This window comes from Polyodon spathula, chromosome 13 (assembly GCF_017654505.1).
Source record: "Polyodon spathula isolate WHYD16114869_AA chromosome 13, ASM1765450v1, whole genome shotgun sequence".
NCBI lineage: Eukaryota > Metazoa > Chordata > Actinopteri > Acipenseriformes > Polyodontidae > Polyodon > Polyodon spathula.
The window spans coordinates 10,833,745-10,850,647 of NC_054546.1; the positions used below are offsets into that span (position 1 = coordinate 10,833,745).

The 16,903-nt window shown below is 36.3% G+C and overlaps 2 protein-coding genes across 11 annotated transcripts in view; both read right to left on the bottom strand.

Annotated features, from left to right (window-relative positions):
• Positions 1 to 1,682: 1,682 nt before the first annotated feature.
• Positions 1,683 to 6,478, bottom strand: LOC121325112 (peptidyl-prolyl cis-trans isomerase A-like). Its single transcript, XM_041267401.1, has 6 exons — positions 6,233 to 6,478; positions 3,536 to 3,566; positions 3,009 to 3,097; positions 2,593 to 2,696; positions 1,978 to 2,046; positions 1,683 to 1,893 (listed from the first exon to the last, which is right to left on the bottom strand). The coding sequence occupies exons 1-6, from the start codon at positions 6,404 to 6,406 to the stop codon at positions 1,758 to 1,760; spliced, it is 603 nt and encodes a 200-aa protein (XP_041123335.1). The 5' UTR covers positions 6,407 to 6,478; the 3' UTR covers positions 1,683 to 1,757.
• A 4,353-nt stretch (positions 6,479 to 10,831) lies between these two features.
• The window catches only part of LOC121326197 (zinc finger MIZ domain-containing protein 1-like), a 147,533-nt gene continuing 141,461 nt past the window's right edge, over positions 10,832 to 16,903 (bottom strand). For 8 of the 10 annotated variants that reach the window (XM_041269397.1, XM_041269396.1, XM_041269402.1 and 5 more), the window contains 6 exons: positions 16,694 to 16,761; positions 16,094 to 16,162; positions 15,590 to 15,831; positions 15,010 to 15,173; positions 13,281 to 13,523; positions 10,832 to 12,535 (listed from right to left, as the gene is read on the bottom strand). In XM_041269397.1, coding sequence (XP_041125331.1) covers positions 12,428 to 12,535; positions 13,281 to 13,523; positions 15,010 to 15,173; positions 15,590 to 15,831; positions 16,094 to 16,162; positions 16,694 to 16,761 — 894 coding nt within the window. In that variant the 3' untranslated portion in view covers positions 10,832 to 12,427. The remainder of the gene's footprint in view (positions 12,536 to 13,280; positions 13,524 to 15,009; positions 15,174 to 15,589; positions 15,832 to 16,093; positions 16,163 to 16,693; positions 16,762 to 16,903) is intronic. The other 2 variants (XM_041269399.1, XM_041269403.1) reach the window with 2 other exon arrangements.

The following is a 16,903-nucleotide window of genomic DNA, read 5'->3' on the forward strand; positions in this document are numbered from 1 at the left end:
AAGCTTTTGTTTCATACAAATGAATAAGCAAAATCCCCTTCAATGGGAAGACAATATTTATTTAGGTTTTTGCACAGAACTATTAACAGTGTACATTTGTGCACCTTTTATTTTTGCTAAACATGAGAAATATGTGCAGAAAAACAATGAATGAACATTAAAAGTCACTTTGATAAAATCAACTTAAGTATGGAAGGACAGTGCTATTTAAACTATGTTTAAAAATAGATGCAGATATACTGTACCATACCTATTATTTGTGTTCCTCGGTTTTGTATGTTTTGGCAAAGAACGTTCCATCTCATTTATTTGTTCTATTTCCCTGGTAAGACTGCCGACACCTCCCCAGCTGGGAGAGTGGGCAGGGTGATACAGGCTGCTTTTTAGAGCTGCCAGGAAGACATATACACCAGGGGGGTGGAGGGGTGGATTGGTATGTTGAGATTTCCCTCCCTCCCCTCAAGGAATCTAGAAGCTAAACTAAAGCTGCCAAAAAAGACATCGCCCAAAGATCATGCTGTGGAATCGGATATTAAAAAATAACAGCTTAAACATTTTTGGCATGCAAAACATGGCAATAAAGTGTGTGTTAGAGGGGCATTACTGGTTTGATTGAAGCAGAGCTGTTGATCATTAAGTATGGTTGGGAGGGGGGCACCTACAAGTCACATGACTTGTGTGAATCCATATATAAAGTCCCACATACAGCCAATCTTGGTTTTCTCACAGTAGAGGGGCTTTCTTTATTTCAGTAATGGTTTATGTATTTTGTGAAATGCAACCTTGTGGGTGTTGTTGGATTGCGATACAGCAGAGTGCAGAATAGGAGCGTAGAAAATGTGGATTTTCATTTCTCCTTATTCACTGACTATATGAAATACTGAGCTTGCATATCTGCCACACAAAGAAAACGTTGATTGCCTTTATTACTTTTTAATACAGAGCTTTTAGAATGGATTTTGGTAAATTCGATAAACTGTTGATTTTTTAAAAAATGGTTTACAAATACAAGACTATGACAATCTTCTGTAAGTGTATGCTCTTGTTCTACACTACTTAATATCCATATGTATGTGGGTAGAAAGCATCTGTCGAAAGATGCACTTGACTTGAAGCTAGGATCACCACTCGATATCATCTGCTAATGATAGAATGTATAGAAAGCAGACACATATGGGTAAATGGCAGTAATACATAACTACTCCAAAACCCAAGTAGCTAACTCTAAGACCCTCATTTACTTTTATTTAAAAATGCAAAACATTTTTAGCATGGAGTTTGAGGTAGGCAAAGCAAATGTTTTGTACAAACTAGATCGGTATGTTGAATGAAAATGTGTTACACATGTTATGCGATATCCAAACCTTCCACAGTAAACTGGTATAATGGTGTCATTTACCGATTTGGTATTATAAAAATAAATCCACTTTTTTCACTGATTGAATGTTTTCTACAATTTAAGCAATGTTTCTATAATTGTTGTCTTTGACTGTAAATATTAAAAACACTTCTTAAAATTATACAAAAACAGGTCTGTGCTGCCCCCTACTGTCACACCTCTTTCATAGCATTCCAATATGCTAGTAATGAGTGTATGCATGTTCTGTAAACAATAGACAAACACCATAACCATGAGAAAGGAAGGCAGTTTCCACATGAATGAGTAGAGTCTTGTTACAATATAGAAGCCATTAGAAAAAAGTGACTTTTATTCAGTATTTTTTTTGTACCAACAAACATGAACACAAGAAGAACATTTACACAAGCTCTCCGCAGTCTGTGACAGTTATCTTCTTGGAGGTGCTCCCATTTCTAGAGCCATACTTTTCAACTTGTGTTATCACATCTATCCCTTCCTTTACATGGCCAAACACAACATGTTTTCCGTCCAGCCTAAGAAAACATTAGGAACAAGCATATTACCATCAAATCGTTCATTTCTGGCACATGCAAACTAAAGACACCGGATAAGCTTACCATGGAGTTTTGGTGGTACATATAAAGAACTGAGATCCATTTGTGTTTGGTCCAGCATTGGAACAGGTCGGTACCTGAACTTGTGGACCAAGTAATTGATTGGGGGGGGGGGGGGGGGGGGGGGGGGGGGGGGAAATTGTCGAAGAGAACAATCGTTATGCATGTACTGTATATGCATGACAGGGACACCATTGCTACACAGCACTTACTGAGAAATGTGGCACCTAATGGCATTTAGGGAATATAAAAAACTCGCCATCGTTTTACTGTATCATAATTTGCAATGTTCCCATATCACTTTAATTAATGACTTTTGAAATGCTGGTGCATCCCATTCAAAATTGATTTTTACATGAACACGAGGGACATAAATACATTTGTTTTACCTTACTCAGATCTCTTACTAATTATCTCTACTCCTGATCAGCTGAGGTGCAAACTTGCATCTAAAGTATGGATAGGGTCACATGCATGTGTGCATATTATTACTGTAGCTAATATAATATGTGTGCATGTATTTAATAGGATTATTATCTATTCAGGGATAACAAGATACAAATATACTACTTAAGTCCAAATATTGTCCCAATACTTGATGAAGGGTAGTTTATTTTAAACATACCTGGCCCGGTGTGCTGCAGTTTGAAGTTCTCATCTGGAAACCTTGCACCATAGATTGATTTCCCTCCTGTGCCATTGTGGTTGGTAAAGTCTCCACCCTATAACAATGCAGTGGAAACCTTTAATTTAAAAGAGCATACCTTGGGGTGGGGGGGACACAGACACGGTTAAGTTCCCATTTTATAGATTGGGACATTGTTTCAGACAATATTAAAAATTTTAGGACGAGTCGACAGATTATTTTATAATTCCAATGAATTGGTAGTTGATTGTCCTGCACTTGGACTTGGTTGAAAGGGAAAACCTGAACATTCCTGTGTAATATTCCAACTAAACCCATTCCATCCATCAGAGTTGCTGCCTCGATCTTTGAAAACAAGTTCCTTGACCAAGAAAAAGAAAGACAATACCTGGCACATGAACTGGGGAATCACCCTGTGAAATATTGACCCCTTGTATCCATATCCCTTTTCCCCTGTGCAAAGTGCTCTGAAGTTCTCTGTCAAAACAGATTAATAATATTAATAATATTTAGTAAGCACACAGTAACCATACCAGTTGAAGGAATTATTCTTTGTGTAACAGCATTGTTTACATGTAAAATGCAGCCAGCTTGACTGTTTAGTTACTGTATTCATCATATATATATATATATATATATATATATATATATATATATATATATATATATATATACAAATCTTGCATTATTTTTTAGGTTTATGATGTTTCTAATTACTTAATTGTATTTCTATGATGATATTTTTCTTCAGTTTGGAATATTTCCTCTTATGGAGGTGTATATGTGATTTGTTGTCATTGACTTACAGTAAGTTACAGAATTTGTTGGACAAGTTCTGGCAGGCAAAATAGCGTTATGTACAGTACCACATTTACAGGGTACTGTAACATTAAAGAGAGATAATAGTATTCCTACCTGCTGTTTTAGGGACCACATCTGCATTCAACTGCAAAACAAAATTGATACGTGCACATTTTCATTGTGTGGTTGTTACTTATCCACATTACTTTTGTTTGCATTTTGACAACCTGCCAGGTATTTTTGTCTTTGGATATAGGGTTCACCATGAAAAGCACAATGGAAGACTAAAAAGAAAAATTCACTGTAGGCATGACCTTTTATTTGAATATCAACTTCCAATATGCGTCAGCACAAGGAAGCAAATTTTTTTTTACATGGATTTCCTCCACCTCCGCTTGGCAGTACCAGTGTAGGGTTATTTTCAGGTAGGTATTAAAAAGTTTTACAAACTGCGCTGCGCTTGGTTGCACATGCCTAATCAACTTCCGCTAAGCAAGCAGAGAAACGCCCACTCAAATCTGGTACGTTATGTCATTTTTGTTCTTTTACATCGTTTTCAATGTAATTTATTATGTTTTTTCCAACATTAAGAAAAAAGTATACAAACATGTATCATATGCAATACATTGGGTCTTGTAAAATGTTTTACTTGTGCAACTTTGCGGTGACTTTTCATTGTGTCTTATTCATCGTGAATTATTTTTTCTTTTAAGAGAAATTGGTTGTCTGTTTCCATTTTTTAAGTTTGAAAAAAAAAAAAAAAAGTATAATTAACGTCAAATGCACCTATTTTTGACAATAGCAAAACACCCATCTGATCGCAACTGACTGCATATTTACCAAAATCCGAACCACTTTCTGACATTATACATGTCAAGTTTTGGTATGTGTACCGTATTCTGAGTATGTACCACTATCTAACACTACACTGGTAGCAATTAAAGCACTCCTGAAGGCAAACTGTGGGAGTCTGGAACCAACTCCCCAGTAATGTTGTTGAAGCTGACGCCCTTGGATCCTTCAAGAAGCTGCTTGATGAGATTCTGGGATCAATAAGCTACTAACAACCAAACGAGCAAGATGGGCCGTATGGCCTCCTCATGTTTTTATGATCTTATGTTCTTATATTTAACACCATATGTATTTTTGCATTTTGATGTAATAAACAATGAAGTTACAAGATCTCGGAAAATACATGGAGTAACCACAGCACAAGTCTTTTAACCTCCTGGCCTTTTTAAATCCACACGCATATGGAGTAATAAATAAATAATAGACTGTAGGGACAAGAAATGAAATCAATCTCCAAGAGTCGGTGATACAGAAGGTAGAATTCAAGCAGATATCTGGAGAGACAACACTACACAGGCAATCTGTTAATGCTTCTCAAACAGGTACACACTTAAACAATGATAGATATACCAACGTATCTTTAGGGGGAAATACTTATTCAATCAATAAAAGCGTGCCAGGCCCCTTTAGTGATCCTATGGCAAGCTCTGTAAGATGCTGACATTCCCTCTCTCCATGCAGTTTGCAGATCTTACAAAAGAAGGAACTGCGATACCGTGCAAAACTACAACAGAATTCACCCCCAACCTTCACCGTATTCTGTTACAAACCCCCCCCCCCCCCCCCCCCCCCCAGCATGAAAACACTCCACCACATTTAATATCGTAAATTATTTAGCTCCTTCAAGACCTTTTTTTTTAAAAAAGGGGGAAGACACGGCCAGCTCTGTGTCCCACTGTTATGACGATGCAATAATTTCGCGCCTGTGCTTATTGTCGTGGAAGTGTACTGTCTGTTTACCAACATTATTTATTAATTTAGCAGTTGTTAAAAAAAAAAAAAAGTACTGTATTACAATACAGCCGTAGGTCTACGTTAAGTGAATTTAATAAATCACCCTTGTATCACTCAGGTACAGTGTATTCTAATAATAATAAAAAATAATGAGCCTTCATACACAAGAGGGGGGACAACCAACCCTACGTAGGGTTCTTAATATTTATATTTGGCTTTATAAAATTAACTTTATCAATTTAACTGGTTTATATTAACACCGGGACACATTCGATACGAGTGGAGCACGATTAGTACTTTTTTTTTTTTTTTTAATTGTTCTATTATTTACTTTTGTATTTTTTTACATTTCGAGTACTTCGTTTCCAAAAGCAATATGAAAAATGGGAAAACAAACCTGAATTTGTTTTTTGTATTTTAAACTCAGAAATTGAAAAATGAAAACGGGTCAATTTTTGTTTTTATGAAAAACCGCTCATTCTGCGCAGATGACCAATGTAGCCAATGACCTTGTAAGAATGATCTCCTTGAACGCATCCATTGGTTAAATTGGTCAGATTCTGCACATCATGAGCTCCGTGAACGCACGCAATGAAATAAAAAAAAAAACAACAACCACCAACAAATACAATATTAAAAGAAAATGGCAGCCTTCAACTTCCAAGTTTAATCTGCTGAAGTCCAATACCGGTAGATTTGACTTTTTGGTACACTCACAACACAGTGGGGCTTTAGTATTATTATGTAATTAATGTCATTTTGAAAAGCCGTCTGTACTGTGTAGTAAAGCACGTGTGTTCAAATACACTTGAAAAGTAGCAGTAACTTGGAAAATTAATTTGAAATTTAATTAAAGCCTACACGTGTCAACAAACAGTTAATTAATTGCCTATGCAAATATTAAATATATGATATACAGTACCGATAAATGCAAGGAATACCGTATGCTATTACAATCAGTTATGAAATCAATTAGAAAATACATTAAAAACACAACTTTGTTACCTCAAAGGTGACTCTCCCAAGATGCTGGTTATCTGCAGCAATGTCAAAATACACCACCGGATTCTTACTTGGTTGTGAGCTGCATAATCTAGCTGTAATCAACGCCAAAGAACCCAATTTAGAAAGATCTTTAAAACTGCATTGAAATAACTGACGACCTGCGAACTGCAACATTGTAACAAAGTTAACTCGTATTCAATGTGCACTGCAAGGTTACCATAAAATGCCACTAATACAGGAAGTAGTGTTCAGCATGACAAGGGTCATATAACTGCCACAGAGACCTCTAGTGGAAATGTACGGAATTGTAACTACTTTCCCTTATGTGATTATATTTGAATAAAAACGAAATTTAATTTTAGCAATATGTCATCTGCTAACTAGATATGATATTAATATAACTTACCTTTGCAACAATCTGTTGATATGTGCTAATGCTATTTAGTACTTTAGTAATTCACTTACCTCCAAGTATAGTTTAACTGTGCAAGGCAGTAAACGGATTATAGGTATTCATTTAAAACCTGTTTGTTGTTAAGGAGGCCTCATTGTCAAAGGTCAAACCAGCTGTCTTGTTATTGTATTTGATGCTGCTAATAAAGAGGACACTCCTCGGGAAAGCACCAGAGGGAATAATATAGTATAAGGCAGCAGTATTAGATTAGTAAACTAAACCAAGATGCTCAGCCAGCATAAAAACCCAGGAGGATCCAGAGAACAGAATGACAGTGGTTCGACCAGCCAGTAGCAGTTGAGAAGAGAATGGGGTTTTAGAAATACTGTAGCTATGCAGTCTACTCAAGCTGGATAGCCACTACTATCTGTCTAAAACAGCCTGCTGTTAAACATACAGTTGGAAATACAGCTTGGCATGGATTCACATGGGAAAATGCAGTGGCAAAACAAAACACTATAAACATCCTCAAGTGCCTGTGGCTTAGCATAGCATGTCCTTAATAATCCCAACACCCAAACCATGGTTATTAGTGACCACCAGGATATTACAGCATACCATACTGGCTGCTTATTATTACCCACTAACCTCATGCATAGAATGAGAATTGACTGCCCCTCATATTCTGTAATACTTTTTGCAAGTCTGTGACTTTGTGGAGATCTATTCTGGTTCTTGAATCTCTTGAGAAGATGGGATCAGACATCCAGGGTCCAAGTTAAAGTTACAAACAGCCCATGGCCATTCATGAGTGGGACCTGACATGCCCACCCCAGAGGAACAATTAATTAGTCTTATGCACCAAATCACTTTAAATTGTTCTTACCATTGCCCCCTTTAGCAATGATGTGACCCAGAAAAACACCTATATCAGTGGATGCAAAATAGACCCAAAAGCAAACAGCCTTCAGGATGTGTATGACAGAGATGGTCTATAAATTACAGCTGTCAACCATTCTTGTTGAAACTATTTTATGAAAAACAAGAACTCTTAATGTTCTGAACCATAGGCTTAGATGTATGTGCAGTATGTTGCCAAAAACATATCCTGTGTGTACTGTAAAAAGCTTTATAAACACATCGTGATATCATGTTGCTAATATATTTTTATACCTCTTCCCTCAATACATAATCCAGTGAAAACCATAATCTAATTCATATTGACAATAATGTTAAATCATAACAAAATATTCAAGTTTGAGCCTTAAAATATTGTAGTGTTTATTTTCATGTGACATCATATGTCAGATGTTTGTGTTTCAACTATTGTTGATCATAGAACCTGTTGTTTTCTGATACCATACAGTATATGCAAATCTTGAATGAGTAAAAACTTGTCTCGGCACTTCAATGCAGGGGGCGCTGCTGCACCCCCAGCGCCCCTGGTTCCTGCACCCCTGTACGGGCCTGTCTGTGTCTTGCACTTCCATTTTTGCATTAATCTGGAGAATCGATTATCAAATTGTGATTAAACATGTCATTGATCATTCTTACGCTATACTATATTGGAATACTGTTGATACACAGCATGGTCATCTACTTTATCATTACAGCCGTGGCCTGGGATTTGTGTTACTGACACACTTGCAATTATTTTTGATTCTGCTGATCTTCTGGTTTAAGTTGCATTTAATTTGATTTGATATATATATATATATATATATATATATATATATATATATATATATATATATATATATATATATATATATATAGGCGCGAACATTAATGGCTGCTTGACATTGTCACCTATTAACACAAGTACTAAATCATTAGAAAACACAGGAATTCATGACCTCCTGCTCTGAGGACGGTATTAAATAAACAGAGTGGTCCCTACAATGTTAAAAACCTGGAAAATATATATTTGGCAAAGCCTTATTTTTTATCTGAATTTATTTTGTAAAAAGTTTAACATAAGAATATTGAGTGACTGCACTTTTACAATAAAGTAGTATAAACTACCATATTTAAAGATTTGTCTTTAAATACAAACAGACCACATGAACACCATGATATACAGGTTTCATCTGAATACATATTTATTAGATAAATATTAGGCTGTCACATCATCTAACTACATACAGCTTTGCAAGACTAAAAATCACAATTAGTTTTTTTTTTTTTCTTTTTCTGACCAGTTTAGAATATGAAATGATTGCATTGTACATACAATGTACAAACAAAATGACAATGGCCACTTTTGCATTTATCACCTCAGATTGTACCTTTTAGTTTTTTTTCTTCTGATAATATCAAAAATTGTACAAACTATGAATTTGGTTCCAATCTTTTTGAATCCCCCACCCCCTCTATTCCCTTCCCCTTTATTTTCTTCATAATTCTTTTCTGTAGCACCTTAAATACACAGGTGATAGACTAATACACTTAAGCTAAATATTACATGTAGGTAAAACAAAGGTGTTTTCCCCCTCGTAAAATGGATTAGAATATATTACAAGTGAAACAAACGTTGAGATTTCACAGACACTAACAAACAAGATTCATTTTCCACACTGAGTCACTTCTGACAGGGGTTGCAAGCTTGTTTAATCCTAAAGAAACAATGCACATTCCCAAGGAAAATGAATACATTTCTGTTAACATGTCTCTATTCATCATTTACATATGTACAGATATCCCTTGGGTCCCCCCACGGCAGCCATTTTGTGTCCTACAGTCTCATGTATTGGTGGGGGGACTATCATTTTCCAGTGGGGGGGTGGGGGGCTTCTCAGACAGTCTTTAGATTGTACAACTACAGTAAGGGAAGGGAGCTTGTTACATGAACACAGCTCACAGATGTCAGTACACCAACGTGTATAACATTGAGGTTATTGTTTTTAATATCCCATTTCCAGAATGTAAAATAATCTGGCAGTGCATTTATTTATTTCTTTTTTAAAACGAGAGACCTTTCATTTGCCTTAAAGTTGCACACGTCTATGTCTCACTATTAAAGTGGAAGCTGTAAGAAAACAAGCACCAGTACACAACTTTATCATCCACTTCACAGGTGCAACAATCCACTCCAGCAGCAAATATGGCTGTGGAATCTTCCGGTAGTGGTTCTGCAACACCCATAAATAAGTACAACCAAATAATAAGGAGTACTGTCTTTACTTTTTTACTTACTAAAATCATATATTTATATATATAAAAAAAAATATATTAAAAAAAAAAAAAAAACATACCAACATATGAGATACAATATTTAAATGGTCTTTATCTTTCACTAGAGATAACAAAAATACAAAATACAAATTGTATTGATAAATGTAAAGCCATAACATACTAAATAAATACATTTTTAAATATAACCGACATATCAACCAGGGTGCATTCAGCTTTTAAGGTATTATTTTGTATAATATACTGATTTAGACCACAGCACAGCTCAAATTCTGCCCATGTAACACCTTCTTTAAGACAAATGAAGAGCCAAACATCTATACATACAACTGACAGAAAACAGCAATTGATCAGACCTATTAAAGCCCAGACAACATGGTTATAATAGGGTTACATATAAAGGTTGCCAATTACTCTTGAAAGGGCAAGGCTGTTCCGATTTAAAATAGTGCCAAGCCCTTCGCAGATTTGTCTTTGTTCCATATCTGTGATACAAATTCTAAAAACACAGATATATCTGTTTATATTTTTCTCATTTCAATGAACTCTAAAATCTTGGTAGGAAAAAAGTAAACCTGGACAAATTAGCTTATGGAGACATTCTTTCAATGTCTTGCTGCTTTATAGGACAACCCTCCTTTAACAAGGGACAAAAGCTTACCAGAGATGGTATTAAAAACCAACAATGGACAACCAATCATGAAAATGTTAAATATTATCAAAGACGATACTAAAATATTCACAAAGATATTTACAATAGCATTTTTTTTTTAAAATAATCATTTTCCATACTGAACAGCGTTTTTTAAAAAAAAAACTAAAAATAGAAAAAAAAAAAAAAAATGGGAACTTCTCTAGATGACCTTTACAGTTCCAATACTGCTACCAGAAATAAAAAGGCAATCAGCCATTTGTTTTACTATCTACAGCAAAGTACTGGAGACTACCATACATTTATGATGCATCTACAGCAGTGGTGGATCAGATATTACAATTTTTTTTTTTTTTTTTTTTTTTTTTTTTTTTTAATAAAATGAATAAAATAACACTTTTTTTTTACAAAGATAACTTTGGTGATATAAAGCAATTTCCCAATGGTAAGTTCATTGTATACCATTTGCATCACTGCAAAAAACCCCCAAAAAACAAAAACAAAGTATTTATTAAAAAAAAAAAATGGACGACAAAAAAAAATAAAAAAAAGAGAAAACAATATCTGGCACTTTAAGATTCCAAGCAAAATTCATGAAAGAATGATGAAAAATGGTAGAAAAAAAGAAAAGAAAGAAAGAAAAAGATTTTCCTGGAGTAAAATTCATTGATGAAAACATACATTGCGTTTTAGCTAGGAACATCACTGAACAAGGGCAAAATTGGCACACATGCACTTTTTAGACAATTTACTGTACATAATTCATCAAAGAGAGACAAACACCACAAAATGGGTACAAGAGCGACACAAGGCTCATGCAGGATAAGCAACCACATAAGAGAAGCACAAGGCAAGGGTACAATACAGTGACTCTGGCACCGAGGTCTATTGAGGGCAGTAACAGTAATAATAATCTACAAAGTGGATTATTTTTGTGTATTTAAAACTCCTGGTAGGTAACTTAAGAACTGGGCCAGTATGTAACAGTCTTGTTAAAAAAAAAAATAAACTGGGATCTGCTAAATGCCCAATCCAGTGAATTACAGAAGACAGTGGGGGGGGGGGGGGGGGAGTTAATTTGCTGCCTCCTAGGAGGGATTAGTGCTTCACCAGCACTGATCTGTTTATTGTGCGGTGAAGAGAAATTTTCACGTTCAGAAAAACAAAAACAAACAAAACAAAAAAAAAAACCAGAATAAACGCTCACTGTTGTCGACCACAATCTCACTTTTCCCTTATACACACCGCAAGTTTTCAACCGTAATGGCTGCGTTTCCATGTGCTGGCAAAATTCTCTTGTTTTTTCTGTGCCTTTTGCTTTGTAATGTCAAATCCCCACAAATGTTCTGGGATTGCCTATATACTGGACAGCAACAGGTGATTCATCCATAGTTGATTGCGTTGCATGAGCACTTCCCTTTAAGGTTTTGCTGCCTTTTTGAGTTTCACATAACTTCTTGTGCTTTGAATGTTGCTCTTGGGGCCAGCGGTACACTTATTCATTCGGATGTCAGTTGGCAAAGGTGCAGTTGTCAAGGGAAGCCACAGTTCCTAGGACTGGAAGAACACTGGTCGACGGGCTTTCGGACACTGGCCAGAATGGGCAGCCTGTGCGAATATCTTCTCTAAAATAAAATGCTATGACATCTTTCTATGATTCTTACAGCACTCGTTCTACATGATTTACAAAGGATTGAATATAGCTGCACAGTTTCAAAAGTTCAAGAATGACAAACATGACAGCCAATCAGAATGGCGTACTGTTTGCATCTCCAGCTACTTTCGGTTAGTTTGTCTGGCTAAGAAGACAGTTCTGAGAGAAGAAGAGCAGAGGAGTGCATCTGTGTTTGTTTTATTAACGAGCTCCTGTGAGAAATTTGGGATTGACTTGTTGTATGGCTACAACCAGAAGATTCATGTTTGTTTTGTTGTTTTTATTTTTGGAGGGAGCAGAGCTTTAATTGTTTTCAAAGAGAGAAAGAAGATCTTCGTTGCTATTGCTTGGCAAGTCAGGAGGGTCCAGATATGATAGCAGGTCGTCGGGGTTCGCAAGCTCTGGGAGAAGCTAAGGAAGAGAAAGAATTAAGGAACTCATTAGCAACCTCTGTCTGAAACATCTTCCTATCAAGATATATAGATAGATATGCAGACCTTTGAAGAACAACTAGTACGTACGTTACTGACAGTTTTTAATTTTGTATTTGTTTTACACATTACAGCATTAGTACAGCTGATTACATTTTATGTGCTGTGTGACAAAAATGAAAATGGGTAAGGGGGACACAGCAAACCTAGTCTAGTATGCTGAAAACTGGGGTGCTAGGGTTAGGTACCCAGTACCCAGTTTGAGTCACACCATTGTATACTGGTATGAAACTGAACAAGGATTCAAATGCAAAATAAACAATTACAGTATCACCAAATTCAATTTGAAAATTTAGTGTCTTCACCATATAATGTGACACTATTGGGTAGTGGAGGACGACTTCATTTATAAATCAGGGGCCGGCCGGCAATAAAAACACTGCTACAGAATAAAATGTTGTTAGTAAGAAGTTCAGGTTAATACTCCATCCTCCATACCTCCTGAACAAGTTAAGGAAAATAAGATTTTAATGTATCATGCAACAGAAAAGTGTATAGGACAGCCAGGAAAGCTTTGTTTGATTGTTGTATAAAAGCAGCAATGTCGATATGTAACAATGCATGATATGTTGTGGTATGATGTATGTTGTGGTATGGTTTCCTGCTTTCTAAAAGCTGTTTCACAGATCTAGGGCAGGGATATTGATAGCATGACACACACTTACATCCAGTGAGGGTTCCGGCATGTCAGGCGGTCCCTGCCCACCAGCCTGACCTTCTAAGGGGTTAAAGGTCAAGTCGCTGTGTGGATGGTTGTTAGAACCGGGCTGTGGAAGCGGCTGCCGTAACTGCTGGGGAGGACCACTGTGATGTAATGGCTGCCCTGACTGGCTGCTGGGGTGAGGAGGTGCGTGCAAACTTTGCTGCATGGAACTATGGGATTGATCAGTGCTGCCAGGATGAGGGATCTGCGGAGGAGGAAAGGCAGGAGAGAAAAGTGAGGCCACAAGTTACAGTGCTTGGGGTGTCGGAAGAAAAATTTAAATGAGACCATCAACCGTGATGTTAACAAGAACACCAAATCCAAAGCAACCAGACAAGAAAGATAAAGACCCATCACAGAACGGTTTGTGCCACAACCCCCCCAAAGAAAAAACAAACAAAAAAAAAACAAAAGGCAAGTCGTCTTTAATTAAACTCTGTTGTAATTAGCTTTTGTTAATTGGGGTAACTTCATTCATGGGAGTACAGACTTGAATAAAATAAAAGCTTGTATTCATTTATTTACTTAAAACATCCAGTTATTTATTTATTTATTTATTTATTTTTAGGTCTTTAGTTTCACTAATTTTAATAAATGTGCAGTGTCAACTTTGAACTTCCCTTTTGATCACATTTAGTTTACCAAATTTGTGATTTTCTAACCAAATAGAACTTGGTGTAAACATATTCCACGCTGCAAACTGTTTACCACATTAGAACAAAAAAAAAAGTGTAAGCCAATAAGTGCAGGGTTGAAGTATGCAAATAGGCCGTGTTTGTGCAGGAGCAGCAGGGTAGTCTTTTACAGTAAAGCATGTACCAGTTAATGGTTGTCAGTGACAAAAATAATGGAACTCAGTGTGTATTAAGTTGATTTTTCTCAATAAACTCTGATAGATGAAATGGGAGCTGTATCAGAGACAATAGACAAAGAGAAGGAGATGTGATACCTCTTATTGAACCAACTAAATAATAATTAATCACAAGCTTTCAAGACCTCAAAGGTCTCTTCTTCAGGTGAAAGCGGGAAAGAGAGCAAAATAAAGCACATAGTCTAACAGTCACCAGTTATATATTAAAATATTAATAAACAATGTATTTGATGTCTGATGCTCAATTTACTGTATGCACAGTGTTGTAACACTGTTTGTGCACTATATTTTAGAACTGCTTGGACCTTTTTTAAACTATATTAATGTTCTCAACTGTCATTTAATGCAATGGATTCCAACTGCAGCGGCACTTCCATCCACCTGAAACTGCACGCTTCACAGTTACTTTCCATTCCAATTGAACAGCTGACTACAACTCAAATATTAAAATTAGAACATTGCTCACCACTACACTTTAAACACACAAACACATTACTATGTTGCAGCTGTGGCTTTGAAATTGAACTGTTTGATTAGTTGACTACCAGTTTCTGAGGTTAATTGTCACTTTTCTGTCAACTAGGTGACTATTCGGTGCTTCTACTAGCACCTATTATAAATACTGATATACTGTATTGTAGTAATGCAGCTCCTTAAACCAATGAATACTTATAATTTCAATACTAGGTCTATTAATGAAGAAAAGGCTTCTTGATGAATTGTACAGGCAGTTAAGTCTTCAGAGCACAGCCCAGTATGTCTTCTAATGGAAGCTCACACATGAAGGCTGAGTTCCAAGTTGAAGTGTGATGTCACTTACTGATTCAGGCATTCCGTGGCTGAGTGGCTTGTCAGAAGTCATGAGGTTGTTGGGCATGTCAGGTGGGTGAGACAGTTGTGGTCCGTGCATGAAGTCATTCATAGACGTACCACCAGGGTTACCATGGGGAAAGTCAAAGCTGTGGTGTCCTTGATAACTGATGCCTAATACAGAAAACAGACAAACATTAGGGACATAAGCAGAGATCCTGTGCATAACAATCACTAAGATGCTTTGTGAAAAACAACATAGGACGCAGAAAGCTTTGAGCACATTTTCAGTACTGAAAAAATAAATCATTTTTATAATGCATGTAGTACATATAAAGTACTACAGTTAGCATCTACAGTACCAGCACACTAACCTATTCTAAAGCTGACTTTCCCTTTTTGTAAATTTAGATTTGAAAGAAACATTAGCAAGCTACTTATTGCTCCAAATTTACAGGTTATCCTCCTAGTACTGCTAAAGATTGTGTAATTGTAGGATGTTTATGAATTTATGATTTAGGTTAATGTTATGGAAGTTCCTGTTAAAAACTATTTTTTCTAACCCCTTTCTACTATAAACCAATAACTACCTTGGCTACCATATTCACCATTTCCTCCTGGTGGAGGCGGTAGTGATGGATAGTGCGAGGGACCTGGACCAAGGGCTGCAATCATTTCCATCACATTGGGCATGATCATCTGGCTGGGACTCATAGTTTTAAACCGCTTTGATAATGGTCCGTCTGGGTCCTCCTTGATGTGGATGTCTGACTTAATTGGTACTGGCCTCCAACTACACGTAGGGTCAATGGTGACCTCTTCAAATTCCGAACTGAGAAAGAAATAAAGAAACACACTCCACGTTAACTACTGGGGACTAGGGAGTATTTCTAGACAACGTGATATGTAATAACCTGTAAAAGTAATTGTTTTTGTTCAAATTTAAGAGCTAATTAGGTTTAACTAAGCAGTTAATGAATAAATATGAATGCTATGTATTATATCTGAATAAATAATTAAGGCACATGGATTTTTTTATATATAATTTATATTCATCCACTGTTAACTGAAATACCAGTAATCACAAAACTTACTTCTGAATTGCATTTAAGATTCCCCACATGTATTGGTCAACCTCCAGGCCCTCAAGTAGCGCCGTTTTACTGGGCAAAGTGAAAAAAACACCAATTTTCAATGCAGCATCACAAGCAGGATATCATATTGTACTATTGCCGAGACCATCAGCAGCACATGACAGCTGCCAATAACGCAGGAGGGTAAACTACATTGTTATTAATCCATACAGACCTTATGTAACCCTACTTTCCAAGTGACATAATCCACAACTGAGTGTACCCAAACACTGATACCACATTCAGTAAATTAAAATAACTTCTTCTAAAATTCTTTACACCTTTCAATATGGCATGTTATCGTAAAGGTTGGTTTTGGAGTCATACACAACTGTACAAAACCTTGACAGTGGTACCAGCGTGTGTCTGTGTGGTCATGAAAGCCAGATTACTTGCAAAATGAAAATGTATATGGTGCATTATGTTTCAATCCAGTGTCGATGTCTGATTTTTGTTTCATCAAAACAAAGGGAAGAACAATAGACACCAAGCAGCCTTTACATTTATTATGCCATAGCTGTCAAGAGGATGTTAATGATTTTGCTGGTATGGTGGTCTTACTTGCATACAGGACACCGCCACGTTCCTCGTTCACAGTTCAATTGCAAATATGACTCCAGATCAAAACACTGTAAAATGAAAAATGGTCACTATATTAGATTAATTCAAACAGACTGTATGCATTTCAAGATTTAAAAACATCTGAGGAATTTAAAAAGTAAACCTAACTATATCGAAAAAAAAAAAGCACACTGCCCAATTTGCACACTA